This window comes from Penicillium paradoxum (genome assembly GCF_028828445.1).
Source record: "Penicillium paradoxum strain IBT 22861 chromosome Unknown utg000003l_segment0_segment0, whole genome shotgun sequence".
Lineage (NCBI taxonomy): Eukaryota > Fungi > Ascomycota > Eurotiomycetes > Eurotiales > Aspergillaceae > Penicillium > Penicillium paradoxum.
Genome location: NW_026643181.1, coordinates 1,732,339 through 1,746,989, shown reverse-complemented (window position 1 = coordinate 1,746,989; position 14,651 = coordinate 1,732,339). Strand labels below are relative to the sequence as shown.

Here is a 14,651-nt window from a genome sequence, read left to right as displayed (position 1 = left end):
TCAAAGATACCAATATGCACAAACGTCAGATAGAGAGATAGAACCCTAGGAACTGGCCCATCCTTTCAGCCCCATTCAGCCACCCATCAACCTCTAATCGCCTTCGCAACAGTCTCTTGAATCGCCCTCGTCATCTCCTCGGTATTCTTCATGTCAAAAGGAACCATATGCTTAGACCCATGATCATAGTACGCCGCTTTCGCAGGCTCACAGAGCTCATAAAGCTTCTGACTCTCTGGGAACAACGGATCCGCCTTCCCAACGATATTCGCCGTCGGGATCGCAATCGGATACGTATCTGGCTTCGGCTCAATCTGCTGCTGTCCGGAGCTCTCCCACGGCGCTGCGCCGCAGATGAACACCGCCGCGCGGAACAGCGGCGGCTCAGCCGGGCGCGTTCTGTTGTGATGGATTATAAGTGAAGCCGCGAGCGCAGCGCCTTGTGAGAAGCCCATCACCGCATCGAAGGGCCCATGTTCCGCGATAAAGCGCTGGGTGTGATCGAATGCGTCGAGAACGCTGGATGCTGGATAGGCGCCTCGACTGTAATGGTTGTAGAAGGGGCCATCTACTACGCCCTCGAGTTCTGTGTTGCGGTGTACGTTAGCGGGGTTGATGTCGGCGGGGTCGTGGATGTAGATAGCGATCTTACCCTCTTCGACTTTGGCGCTCATCTTGCCATTCATGAATTCGAAACGGTGGCCATGCTTTTCTAGCTGTTGGCGTAGACCTCCGGTTTGGATTTCGAAGATCTGTTCGTCAGTTTGTATGTTTGGTGGTGTTGACGGCATTGATCCGAGGGGGAACTACATACTTCGCGGTTTGTGCCGCCGCCATGGAGACAGAGAAAGCGCATTTTGGTGATTGGACTCTTTTTTTTCGATGCTTATAGAGAGTTCAGGGTTTGGATCAGCATCAAAGGATTAGATGCAGGTGTGGTGAAAGAAAGCTCCCAATAGACCGCGGGTTTGTATCGCGGGCGCAATGCGGGGATGAAGAAAGGAAACACCGGGGTCTTCACGGGACACTTCAGGGGTACGGGAGAAATTATTCTGAGTTGAGAATAGACAATCCAAGGCAGGGGATCAACACTACTGTCTGCATAAGGCGGGGCTCGCAGGGCTAGCTTGGCGTCGGAGTTTAGAGATTGGATCTGGTCTGATGTGAGAGATTAATGGGTTTGATATAGCGGAGGCTATTCTAATTGTTCAAGGTGCCTGTACACTCCGTACGGTGTACATGATGTACATCTGGCAATAATACTCCGTATATAAGAAGCACATGTACTCCGTGTGGAATGCTAAGAAATAGGAGAAAGGACTTCTGTACTCCATATTTCTGCAGTACCTAGGTAGATAGCTTCATGCAGCCCAGGAAGAAATGCCGATACTCTCAGACGAAATGACAACCTTGGGATGCTTCTTTGGACTTCACATCTGACTCACATGCAAAATGGGAGTGACACTCTCGGCAAAACAGGCAGAAGAGGCAGAACTGCAAAACAGGCTATATTCACGTTGATTAAGTACATCTTCTCCCTTTCCGTTTTGGTGCTCAGACCTGGCCGCTTTTTGCTGAGTAGATCTGAGCACGCCCCTGTTTGTGGATCCACGCACCTGCTTTGTCAGTATGGCTTACTAATCACCATCGGATCCCCATCTGGAACATCCATGAGCCTCTCGATTAGGGCTGCGATTCCATCTTCGTTGATGACCTTATGTCTTATGAGGTTATGTCTGTTATTGGGGCCAAGCCTTTATCAGAGGTAGTATCAGGGCCATCATCGCTAGATGTTTTATAGGGCGTGAAGGCCCTAGGTCCTAGGTACCGGACTTGCTGATGTGCCGAGGAGCCCTGTCACAGAAGGTGCGACAGACCTTTCTGTTGGTTCATTTGAAGAATGAGCTATCAGGCCGGAGGTTAAGCCACGAGATACTGTGAATTGTGTAAAAGCTACTCTGTCTAAACCCATGTATAGGAGTTCAAATCTTCACCACTAGTCGGAGGTTGATGTATTGCGTAGTACCAGAGCAGGGCCCGGTTTTGGTGTGTTGATAACCATTCTGACCTTCTTACGTCGTATTGATTGTCGGTTTCCTGATCTCCATCCCATGGTCTCCTCGCCGGTATATCGCTCCCTCGACACATTGACAGAATAATCGCCAAATCTTGCTACCAGTTGGGAGGTTCAATTCCCGCACATGGTCCACCCAATAGGTCTACGCATAGAGAAGAAATGGATAACTCCTCTGGCGCTCATGCTCTGATCTTGGTGTTTTTGAGACTTCGATTATTTCGTTGGTCTGTCCTTCTACCTCAGCAGACCGTAGATGTCTTAGGTATCGACCACGAGACAGGATTTCCAAGGTTACTCGTCTCCCAGTGCTAATAAGAGGGAGGATACCGAGTTTTGAATGTTGAATAGGGGTATTGAGGCACTCTCGTACTTTTGCTGGCTGACATTTGAAATTAGTAAAATCGAGTTATGTAAGGCAGAGTTTTCCAAGACGATGATCAATATCTGCCACGTCAATTATGCCGGAAAATTGGCCATTGCTTGCCAAAAGATGCTCCCCCACACTATGGTGAACATAATGCACTGTGCTGTCTTCTTCGTCGACAAAAGCCAGCCCGCAACAGTCGCTGATGACTTGCATCATATCAGTAGGGCAGTTACCAGGTTCATGGGATTCTTGCTCAGGTTGAATGCCAAGAAGGTCTTCGTATTCGAGAAGCGTTAATGGTCGTTCTAAGAAAGCACAAAATTGCAGCATGTCGTTCACTTTCTCGACATTTGGTTTGCTCATCACACGACGAATCCTCTAATCATAAAGCTCAGCGAGACTCCGAGGCAGTTGAGTTAAGGCTTCGGAAATCTTATTATCACTTCCGTGTGCGCAGAGCTCTTCAATAAAGAGACGGGTCCACAGAATCCTGTATATAGGATAGACAATGAGCAACAGAATATAGAGCGAGAAAATTGTGAAACTTTCTAAAGCGAAATTGAAGGATTTCCAGTAATTGGCACGTTTTTGCACTTACATTCCATCCGCTCCATCCCGTAAAGCTTGTGATATTGTGGCTATGAGCCTCTCATCTCTCAGCTTCAGCTTCCCTTGTTCCAACATGCGACTCAGCATTGCTTCGATGTAGATTTTCATGTCGGGTTTGACCATTTCTTCAGTTACCGAGATCTTATATCGTGGGTTTCCCGCACTAAAAAGCCGTTCTTCGATATCGGGCCGGCTTGCGATGAAGATTTTCATGGTGCAAGTGTCGCATTGGCGAAGGCGCGTGAGACTCAGGGTAACTTGATCGCATTCTTTCTCGTCACACTCGTCTAGCCCATCGATAATGAGACAGATAACCTTGCCAGATTCTAAGCAAGATAGCAATACCTCAGTCACTTCCGTCGTGTCGAGGCCCTGGGTTCTTTCATGTAGGACTTGAAGATCATCAAACTGGTACCTCGCAATTTGACTCCCTAGTAATTGATAAGCCAAGCTTCCCATGATATTCCTTGCTGACAATGTGGCTTTGTTGTCAGTGCAACAGAAGTGGTAAGATATAATGTCATTGGCCTTGCGTGATCTATGTAGCTGAGAAACCACATTGGACGTAAGGACTGTCTTGCCGACTCCTATTGTACCTGAGCACCAAAAAATGGTATTTTCGGTGCTTCATTTCCATTGACCGAAGGTATCGCCTTGGCACAACCACTCCGACGTACCTGGAGCTCGCTCTTGAATCGCCTGTTTCCATGGTGTTAAGTGATCGGTTGAAGAGAGATTCTTCCGAATGCGGGACCGCAATCTCACGGAATCTCTTTCCAACTTAGCAATACGCCACTCATTCGCTTCGTCATAGTGTTTCTTGTTCGCCCTGTAGAAGTCGAGACAGAATCGCGCGTTCTTTTTGCTATCAAACTTCTGCAATTCGATTGCGTCCTGATTGGCTTTTTGTGAAGCAAGTTGTATCTGGCGGGCGACATTTTGCTCTGATTTTTCCAAAAGCTCAAGAAAAGACCTAAAGTCGCTATCGAAAGGACTAAAAATCGATGATATCATCTGCATGGCAGTCTTTCTTCACGAGACCTCGATGATCTTAATATACATGCGAATAATAATCGCATATAAGTCGCACAGCTCATTTTGGAGCTCTATGCATCCCGGGCAGAGACCACCGAACTTTTCATAACTTGGACAAAGCTTGCCAATCGACATAATCAGGCCAGTGACTCTTTCGAAATAAGAAGCCACTTTGTTCGCCGTTAAGATGGCCATCTTTACACTCCCCCACACCAGAGTGACGATTGTAGGATTAGAGCTGACAAAAGTATCGGCGACGCCAACGAACTGCTGCGTCTTATCCAAGAATGTGCATAATCGAGACCCCATGCATCTCATGGTCGTCTTGGATTTGCTTTCATCGATTATTGTAACAAATTCAATGATGCTCGAAGCACCCGGGGTCGTAGCATTAGCTTGGTACTGCTGTATTTCTTCATCCGTCAGGGCCTGCACAAGAGACAAGGCGGGGTCCATCCCTGGTACTCGTCTGGAATTGGCAACGAGAGCCATGAGAGACCGTAACATCTAGCAGGATGTGTATAAGAGAAATCTGAATGAATGCGAAGTGAATAGAGAAAGGGGGCAGGGAAGGAGCAGGGAAGCAAGATAGGTACATGTAAATAGAAGTACCTTCTCGTATCCCGTACCGAGTACTTGTCAGTTCTACACCTGGCAACAAAAGTACTTACCTAGCGGTGGGAACTTACCAATCGGGACAATCAAAACGGGAATTTGGACGTTTGTATGCCTGATAGCGAGTCTACATCCGGATTCGTGGTTGGCGCCAATCTATTACTGTTATTGTATAGTCGCGGGCAGCCCGGTTGAGCAACGCGTAGGCCCTGTGTGTTGTATGGGATAGGGTTAGCGCTTAAGAATCGGATCGACCCGAGCCAGAACCCTCAAATCAGGCGCAGCATGCGAGCTAAATTAGACTGAGTAAACGCCCGCTTCGACATTGTCGCTAGAGCCTGTTCCTGCTTGCTGTTTTCGATATACAGATGAAAAAAAAAGAACAAGGGTCACATTTTGTTGTTATAGCTAAGCTAACGCATGATGTTTGGCCTAGCGACTATCTTTTTTTCGAGGTCCACGACTTTGAGATCCCCTGAGCTAAGAAACCCCCAAACCATGTGCATTTCCTAGCTTCCCCGGGAATTTTCCGGCAAACTACTTTCACCTGCTCATCGAGCAGAGGGCTGAGCAAGGGTTAGCAGAAAATTCGTATTCCATGCCAAAGGGATCAGAGGTAGACCCTGCCAACCCGCAACTAGAAGATGGTGTCTAGAAATAGGAGGTGAAAGTTAAGGATCAAAAAGGCAAAATAAACATTGTGGGGCAAAGGGCTCCTTTAGGTATGGTCAAGGCGTAACGTCCAATCAGAGCCTTGGAAGCAATGAATGCTCACTAAGCGCTCACTGGACCTGGTGTATCACGTGGCGAGTATGAGGCCAGACTGAAATCTACGGAGCCCTGAACGCCCTCATAAAAGCGGCGACAGCTAAGATATATAAGGAAAACCCCCCGAGCAAGGAAATCAACCTTAGTACGTATACGGAGTAGCTGCCTAGGTCCTTGATGGCTATGGCTTCAATGTACCTTCTTCCTCAAGCTCCGGGTTGATTATTACCTATTCCAACCTCATCTCCTATTCAACTATCCCCACTACATCTAAGCTCAACAATGGATCTCCGTGACATTATAGCTACCAGCGGCTTCGCGACCTACAGCTTGCGTCATCCTCGCGAAGCACTGTCGAGTTTCGGTCCGACGCTAAATGAGGCCACCTTCGGCTTCGCGGGGAAATCGTTCCAGCCGGAGCGCGACATTCGCGACCTGGATGGCAAGGTCATCCTTGTGACAGGAGGTAACTCTCACCTTTCTCTTGACACAGGTTCCAGAGGACTGACACTGCGATTGATGTAGGCAATACCGGTATAGGCAAAGAGACCATCCTCCAGCTTGCCAAGCATAACCCGTCGCGCATTTACATGGCCGCCCGGACCGAGAGCAAAGCGCGCCTGACTATCGGGTTACTAAAAGCTGAGCTCCCCGTCCAAACCGATATCCGCTTCCTTCCTCTCGATCTCTCCTCCTTCAAATCTATCCGCGCCGCCGCTCAGCAATTCCAGCGCGATAGCGATCGCCTGGATATCCTGATTCTTAATGCAGGCACGATGGGCAACCCGCCTACCACAACGGAGGAGGGTTTCGAGATCCAGTTCGGCACAAATCACATCGGACACTTCCTGCTTGCAAAGTTGCTTCTGCCTACGCTGCAGCAGACCATTGATATGCAGCGCGCTAAGGACGAGATCCCTGATATCAGGGTCGTGACTGTTGGGTCGGCAGCTCACGCTGTTGGTCCCTCTACTTTCGAAGAGATGACATCTACCCCTGGTTTGTTGGCCGGTAGTACTTGGACTCGCTACGGCGCTTCTAAGCAGGCTAACATTCTCTTTGCGTCCGAGCTCGCCCGCCGTCACCCCGATATCTTGTCTGTGTCTGTGCATCCCGGTGCGGTGAACAGCGGGCTCTATGAACACACCAAGGACCTGAGCTCGGTCATGAAGCACGGCGTCACAGCCGTTGGTTCTCTGTTCTTCCGGGGTTGCGCTAGTGGAGCTCTCAATTCTCTTTGGGCGGCTGGCACGCAAAGGGAAAATCTTGTTAACGGCGCTTACTATACTCCCATTGGATACCACAGTGGTGGTACTGCGGTTGTTCAGAATGCGCAGTTGGCTCGGAGACTCTGGGATTGGACTGATAACCAAGTTTCCAAACCAAACATGGACAAGCATGTAAAGGCATGATATGTCTGGATTGTCCTCTAGCGATTTAGCTTGCTATCTATATTTTCGTTTATTCAATGTATATTCTTTGACATACTCGCTGCCACTCGCCTGCAAGATGCCGAGGGCATGGAGGCAAATGGCATCATGATGATTTCGATCTCGGTCATACTACCCCAGCTCTTGAATAACGTGTACTTGTACGTTGTTCAAGTAGAAACTTCCCACGAGCAGGAGGTCTAATCCCATCCTGTGGCTTGTCACTCTCACCATCATGGCCCGCATCATCGTAACTGGCGGCTCCGGCAAAGCAGGCCAATTCGTCATCTCCGAGCTCCTCAACGCCGGACACACCATCCTGAACCTAGACCTAAGTCCCATGGACCATCCTGACGTTTACACCCTGAAAACCGACCTCGCCGACAGCGGCCAAGTCTTCAACGCCCTGTCCGGCCAATGGCAACTCTGCGAGCCCTTCCCAGAAGGCCTCCCGCCACGCCCAGACGCCGTAATCCACCTCGCCGGGTACGCACGCAACATGCTCGTCCCGGACAACGAGACCTTCCGCTCCAACACCCAAGGCACCTACCACATCATCGAAGCCGCCTGCAAGCTCGGGATCCGCAAAATCGTGATCGCCAGCAGCATAACCGTGTACGGGGTATCCTTCGCTCAAGGCGATGCGAATTTCCCCTCGTTCCCAATCCACGAAGACCTCGACGTCAACCCGACCGACACGTACGCGATCGCGAAGCTCTGCAACGAGCGCATCGCGCGCGGCTTCGCGGCTCGCTTCGGGGCGGATATCTACAGCTTGCGCATTGGGCGTGTGATCGAGCCCCATGAGTACGATGGGGATATCTTCTATAGCTATGTCCATGAGCCGGCGCTGTGGAAGGTGCATGGGTGGTCGTATATCGATGCGCGGGATCTGGGTGGGATGTGTGTGGCGGCGTTGAAGACTGACGGGCTAGGGTTCCAGGTGTTCAATGCTACTAATGATCATATTACCAATTTGAGTCCTACGGCGGAGTTTTTGAAGTCGCAGTTCCCGGAGACGCCTATTACGCGGGAAATGGAGGAGTTTGAGGCGCCGTTTTCGAATGCGAAAATTAAGAAGATGCTGGGGTTTGCGGAGCAGCATCCTTGGAGGAAATATTTTAGTCAGTGGGAGAAGAAGCTGGAGCAGATTGAAAATGAGTAGCTTGTTATACCGACTGATGGTATAACCCCTCCGTAGCTAGGGAGCTGGTAGTGGAAATCAAACTGTTCCACACATTGCCGCTTTGGGGATCTGGGTTCCAAGGTCGTTCTGGGCACATCTGCCCCTTCCATAGACACAGACGTGACGAGACCATTGAAATCCCTGGGCAATTTCACCTATTTTCGAGTTCCATGTTGAAGTATAGAACGTCTCTGCCACCACCGTTTCTACTCGGCCCGATTAGGGTTTAGCCGAGCATCAATATCCCACAATCGAATCCCTGGCCCTGGGGAATGGCCAAAATCGCCATCCAGGACAAACCAGATAGAAGAGTTGAGAATGCAGTCCCAATAGAGAAAAAGCGTAGAAATCTAGACGTCGTCGAGCTGGCCCGTTCAGCAAATCGGCGCATTAGCGAAGTTTGACAAACTCCCCACACAAAACTCTTGGGGATGCATCATCATTCCGCCCACCTTCCCTCCTACCATCTTCCCCCCAACCCTTTTTTAACGGTACGCAATCAGCTCGGACTTTCAAGGAATTGGAATTCTCTTCAATAATCCCCTTGGAATTCTTGACTTATACTCGCCCTTTCCACCTTGAATTACCGGCTAATCCCGCGCCAGGCGATCACCCCTCCCGACTTCATCATGGATCAAGCAAAGTTGGCTAGAATGCAGGCGAGCGTGCGCATCGGTACGTTTTTCTCTCTTTGCGAGGATTTTTGGACTTCAGAGACGATCGGGGCAATGACGTGGAGCTACAATTCTGTGGAATTGGCCCATGGAGCTCCGGTGGTCACATCTCAAATCATCCCAATTTCCTGTCCCTATACGTGCATATAGTATCTTAGGAATGTGCGGATTTCATAGCTAACATGATTTTCCTCGACAGGGTATGTATCATGTATTTTCAACGTGTTTTCATCCCGACCTCTCGATTCTCAAGGGAAATGAATTTTCGAACTGCGATTATCCGGATTCGCACACGGCCGATAGTCAGAGACTGGATTTTTCGATACTTCGATATTTCGATATTATGCGACTGGCGCTAGATGCAATATTTCGAACCCCAAGATTGATATCGCATGGCTCAGGAAATCCAGCCTGACTCTCGGCCTTGTCCATGAAACCCTCGCACTCGAATCTTTCCCGATCCCGTCCCAAAATCACCTACCCCTCCACATCCACAAATCCACACAACTCGTTTCACGAAACCCCCCACCGTCCAAGATCCCAAACTAACAACGTCACAGTGGCAAGGGTACCCCCCGCCGCAAGGTCAAGAAGGTCGTCCGCAACTCCGGCGCCGATGACAAGAAGCTCCAGGCCGCTCTCAAGAAGCTGAACGTCCAGCCCATCCAGGGCATCGAGGAGGTCAACATGTTCAAGGAGGACGGCAACGTCATCCACTTCGCCAACCCCCGTGGTAAGTAGCAAACGCCAGTTTCATCCCGACTGCGAATATCCAAGGGAAGACAAAGAAACTAACCATCCCAGTCCACGGTGCTGTCCCCTCCAACACCTTCGCCCTCTACGGTAACGGTGAGGAGAAGGAGCTCACCGAGCTCGTCCCCAACATCCTCAACCAGCTCGGCCCCGACTCCCTCGCTTCCCTGCGCAAGCTCGCCGAGAGCTACCAGAACATGCAGAAGCAGCAGGGCGATAAGAAGGATGATGAGGAGGATGATATCCCCGAGCTCGTCGAGGGCGAGAACTTCGAGACCAAGGAATAAATACGCGAACCTAAATCGAGTTAAAAACTTTTCGTCTATGATCAATGAAATTTAAGCTCCTGTTGAGAGTTGTTTTTTGTTGATTCCTTTGCTTCTCTTTCTGCTGGTATGATTATTTCGACAGCGTGTGCTGAGTTGCAAGGCTGTTTTGTGGGGTTTTGGTGAGGCTCTTGAGCCTCTTGAGAAAGAGGGACACAGCTCGGTGGAATTCGTATATGAATACTTGTTGTGCGAGATGGAAAGTATGAATGATGCACTTGATATCGTTCTACGGTGTCTGGAATCAGTGTCTAGTCTCTCGACAAAACAATTCATTATGTCTGCATCATATGCAGCTATCGTACATATCATCCAACAATCGAAGTCCAAAAGCATTGTAGCACACAGCTATGAACTTCATGTCTTGCGCGGTGCGGATACGTTCTTGGGGCCTAGATCCTCAAGTTCCGTCACAATTTGCAGTTTTAGGTTGGTCGCACGCAGGACGTCGCAAATTTAGCGAATCACCCAGGTTGTAGGGAATAAAAAGACTCCATTTCAATGTTCTTGCTGGCCTTTATGTCGCCTCAACTATCCTCCTTCAACCCACACATATCCGTTTTTAAGAAATAATCGAAAGCATACCAGAACCTCCAGTAAAGGCCGGATTTTTCGGAATCGAATGTGCCATCTTCCCGGAGCAATGGGCCTTCGCCCACAATATCGCCGGTGAACCAGCTCAGAACGGGGATCGAGCGAAGGACGCGCTCGGTCATGGTTAGCCGTGGGGGGAGGGCCTCGAGCATGGGGCGCAGCTTGGTGCGGCGGACGGTCGGAATGTGCGTCATGAACTCGCTGTCCGGAAGGGGTTCGCCGTAGGTAGGGGCTCGGCGTTGGTGGACTGATGTGTGATCGGTATTGGACGAAGCGCCCGTTGTCCAAGTTGAGAAAGAGGAAGTTGTGTTCACAGTGCTCTGCTGGAATGAGGGTGTGGCGGTTGCAGTCATCGAAGTTGCTGTTGATGTAATAGTATCGTCGGCGGTTCCAGCGACTGTCGAGGATTCAACTGAATGCCTTTCGTCCTCTGGTACATCCGGGACGGTAGTGAGGTTGTTCATGGCGAAAGAGCGAGGCAATGTCATACGCTCCTGATCTTTGCTGGAATGGGAGAGGAACGCAGTCGAGTGTGAGGTGGTCAAGGTGCGCGGCGCTTTGTTGCGAATGCGACTGTTTGCAGAAGAGTCTGCTGGGATGGGAGTGTCTTCGGCTGGGCCATGGCCGTTGTACAACTCGCAGAAGACCATGTGTCCATCGATTTCCTGTGGCGAGTAGAAGCAGGCGCGGTCTGCGGCTTGAGTCGAATCGTAGGTGATTTTGATCCAGTGATAGCCACCAGCGTAGCGCTTGGATTTGCGGTTCGCATCGGCGGACAGATTCCGGATGACAACGTCGCCTCCGCTTAATAGCTGCGTGTATTGGCTCGCTAAATTCGGGTCGCTCCGAGGGTAGTCTTCGCAGATCATGCCCTGAGAGATGCGCTCGTATTTATCGATGACCTTCCATTCGGTGTCCTTGCTTTTGTATCCATAAAGTATGCACTCAGTGGCGACCTTCTCTGTTTGCTTTCGTGGGTTGTCAAGACTGGATGACGATGATGACTTGGGCAAGCCTTGTGTTTTCTCCTCCTCCTGCTGTTGTGAGAAAAGCCGTCCGAATTCGGCGACATTGGGATTCTCGCGCTTTGCTGGTGTTCCAGTCCGTGTTCGTGAGCGGGCATTATCATATCGAGCATTTCTTCTCTTGCCGAAGGGTCCTGATTCTTCTGGTGGTCGTCGAGGATTACGAGATTCACTGAGAGATAACTGGTCAGTAATATGAGGCGAGGCGTTGAAGATCCAAGACATACTCTTTGTAAACATAACCCCAAGGGAGGAGGTTGCCATCTTCATCTCTGGCGCGCTCCTCTGGTGGGACGGAGTGATATTCCATGACGGCAGATGGGATGCCGTCAAGGTATTAGGTAAATGTGAAGTCGAGAGATGTGAGAAATTGAGAGCGATAACAGTCTTCAAAGACAGAGATTTTGGGGTGGTGAATGCACAAAGGATAAGTTTGTCAAGCCATCAGGTATCGAGGAACCAAAACTTTTGGTAAACACTGGTTCGCCGGGATACGGTCACGTGGGTCCATATCTTAAAACCCCATCTCGTCTGTTTCTTCTCGTGCATTTCATCGGACATTCACTTGAGTAAATAAGAAAAATATAGTTATGTTAATCAGTCAAGGTCCTACTTGTGTTTTCATTCTAGTTTGAGAACTGGGGGTTCAATATCTTCATCGATGGGTATCAAGACTATCTTCGATCACGAAATATATATCAGTTTCATCCATCAGTTGCTGCACCACGGTCAATCTTGATGTAGAAATGAGATATGCCCCGTATGCCCTTCCAATCCACACTGTTCTGCAAAGTCACCCAATTCCTCCCTTCGTTGACGAACATATTCGACAAACCGACTGAGAGGACAAGAACCTCCGGGACCTGACTTGCAAAATGGCAATGTTATGATCCGATCATTGATATTGATCCGCAAATGCGGCTCATCGTATTTTAGACAAGACAGCCGCTCGAGCGTGATCCTTGCGCCCATAGGCAGAACATGCGACATCTGCCAGTCTCGATTTGCTGCAATGTGGGTCACGGGAAGATGCCCCTTGTCTCCGGCAAAGACGCCCAATGCTGTGAGAAATGGAGCTATGTCTCCATCATGCACACTGGATATCCAATTAGCAACGACCTTCTTCGCATGGGAGGAGTATCCAGATAATATGTTTTGCTTACAAACTGAAAAACATGCTTCCAGCCTTTGGCCCATCACGAAGCAGTGCTGTCGTTGCATTCAACCAGAGCCATCCCATTGCACCAGCGTATGGATTGCCCGGCCCTGCACGATAATATAGGCGTAAATCACGGGCGTACTCGAAGTTATACCAGTCTTGTTCAGTAAAGACTTCACACCATGGACTAGTTCCTCGAACCATTGTCTCGAACCCGCACATCTCCTGCATGCTGTAAACTTCCTTGTTGGAGAGTCCAAGTAGACCGAAGTTGTTCTCATGGATCAGTCGTTTTGCAATTGCAGGAATATAGGTCTTCTGGAAACGCGCGAGCATCTCTAACCCATTGTCATGACCATGAACAGTGTCATTAAGATACTTCAAACATGTATCGCCTGGTGTCAAAGTATCCGCGCCGCGTTCAAAAGATTCGGGGATAATCTGCAACTGGGCTTTTCCGGTTTTCTCCCAGTCTAGGCCAAAGAATCCCGAGGCAAAATGACGAGCTGTATCAATCACACGTTCTGAGTCACTTGCCCATAGGCGTGTCTGAGTACCTTGGGGAATGAGATATCCATAGCGTGTTCTGAATCTGATACCGGTCGTGAATGCATTCAGCGTGCCAGAATAAGGGCCTGTGTTGGTCAATTGCCCGAAGTCTCGGTCAGGATTGTTGGTGATATAGCTCCAATCATTTAAAAATGCAAGTGAGCCATTGAGTGGTAAGCCTGTGTCGTGAACCCTCTTTAAAAACTGGAGATGCCCTGTTATTGGAAACATCATTAGACTAAGATCAGATGAGTTTGGTGGATTAACGTACTCCCTCCAGCTGAAGATGTGGGATATCGTTCCCCATGGCGCGATAGCTAGGTTGTAGATAAAATTAGCGATATAAGGGTACTGAGATATAATACAACATACCAGATGCACCTGATCAACTGAGCATCCCGTTGGGGGTGCTAGATTTGAAGCTGGTTCTCCACCGATGTTCTCAATCCAGGGACCAATACCTCCGAGATGATTAAGAATATTCCATTCTTTTACCAACGTCTGCTTTGGAACATTTGATCTGGACTGATCTGGATGGAACCATGTTCTCCAGGTCCCAACATGAGGAGTTGCCGATTGTACTTCGGGGAACAGTGCGATGGTTTGGGCCGGAACCGCGAAAACAGCCCGATAACTGATGAGACCGAAGGCAACAACCAACAGGAGTATCGGCACCTTCAATAAAGATCGACTAGAAAGCATATTTCGCAAATCATCTCAAACAGTTTCAAGGAAAGTTGATCGCTCGATGACGTTTGGCCGGTTCTAAACTTGGAAGGTTGGGTTGTGGAGATGTCCATTCTGCCCCCTGGCCCCGGGCTGCAAGCCCCCCGGGGATCCCTGTCTAAGTCTTAGGCATTGCACAAGGCATCGAGATCGAGACACGGAGACACGGAGTCAAAGATCCAAGGACAGACTTGAATCATCTTGGATGTTCCTAGTGGATGATTGCCTATCTGCCAGTTCCGCCTAAATAGCTTTCCAAGGCAGTTAATAAAGAGTCGCAAAGACTGTTAGAGAGACAGCCCAAGGACATTGGAAGAGTACAATATCATCGTGTCGAAAACAAATATAATGCGATGAGCTCCTTCAATGACTCGATGTGTTTTCATACAAGGAGCGACTCTCACTCATGTAGACTGGTGCAGCTCATACACAACGTTCATTATATGTGACCAACCTACTCCGTACTATCTGTTGAATTATGTCTCTTATACACCCAACAATCGGCGACCAATTCCCTTGTAAGCCTCACCAAGAAAGGCTATAAATATACTTAGAAGGAAGAATGAAGAAGCACTGCTATGCAATTTCGAGCAAGAGTTGCCAAATAGATATACATTCTTGCAGGGTGATAATTACAAGCTTCACATCGCCCGTGGATTCGTGAGCCACCACTTTGTATCTGCCCTTTGACTTTCGAGATGACTCCGCGACCCCGAATTCGACCACAACGGTCAACCTTGAATTGGCGGGCCCAGTCC

The 14,651-nt window shown here is 49.3% G+C and overlaps 5 protein-coding genes across 5 annotated transcripts; 2 read left to right on the top strand and 3 right to left on the bottom strand.

Moving 5' to 3' along the window:
• Positions 1–86: 86 nt before the first annotated feature.
• On the bottom strand, positions 87–856 carry N7457_002568 (uncharacterized protein; the record flags this gene model as incomplete). Its single annotated transcript, XM_057173614.1, has 2 exons — positions 87–752; positions 815–856. 2 exons carry the CDS (start codon positions 854–856, stop codon positions 87–89), a joined length of 708 nt encoding a protein of 235 aa, XP_057033765.1.
• A 1,966-nt stretch (positions 857–2,822) lies between these two features.
• N7457_002567 (uncharacterized protein) lies at positions 2,823–4,595 on the bottom strand (the record flags this gene model as incomplete). Its single annotated transcript, XM_057173613.1, has 4 exons — positions 2,823–2,934; positions 3,043–3,379; positions 3,731–4,047; positions 4,114–4,595. 4 exons carry the CDS (start codon positions 4,593–4,595, stop codon positions 2,823–2,825), a joined length of 1,248 nt encoding a protein of 415 aa, XP_057033764.1.
• A 1,158-nt stretch (positions 4,596–5,753) lies between these two features.
• Positions 5,754–8,066, top strand: N7457_002566 (NAD-dependent epimerase/dehydratase family protein; the record flags this gene model as incomplete). The annotated part of the gene is made up of 3 exons (XM_057173612.1): positions 5,754–5,937; positions 5,997–6,871; positions 7,080–8,066. 3 exons carry the CDS (start codon positions 5,754–5,756, stop codon positions 8,064–8,066), a joined length of 2,046 nt encoding a protein of 681 aa, XP_057033763.1.
• Positions 8,067–9,191: 1,125 nt separating this feature from the next.
• Positions 9,192–9,801, top strand: N7457_002565 (nascent polypeptide-associated complex subunit family protein; the record flags this gene model as incomplete). Its single annotated transcript, XM_057173611.1, has 3 exons — positions 9,192–9,271; positions 9,322–9,494; positions 9,566–9,801. 3 exons carry the CDS (start codon positions 9,192–9,194, stop codon positions 9,799–9,801), a joined length of 489 nt encoding a protein of 162 aa, XP_057033762.1.
• Positions 9,802–10,367: 566 nt separating this feature from the next.
• On the bottom strand, positions 10,368–13,869 carry N7457_002564 (uncharacterized protein; the record flags this gene model as incomplete). The annotated part of the gene is made up of 5 exons (XM_057173610.1): positions 10,368–11,846; positions 12,282–12,555; positions 12,623–13,382; positions 13,439–13,484; positions 13,540–13,869. The coding sequence occupies 5 exons, from the start codon at positions 13,867–13,869 to the stop codon at positions 10,368–10,370; spliced, it is 2,889 nt and encodes a 962-aa protein (XP_057033761.1).
• Positions 13,870–14,651: the final 782 nt, after the last annotated feature.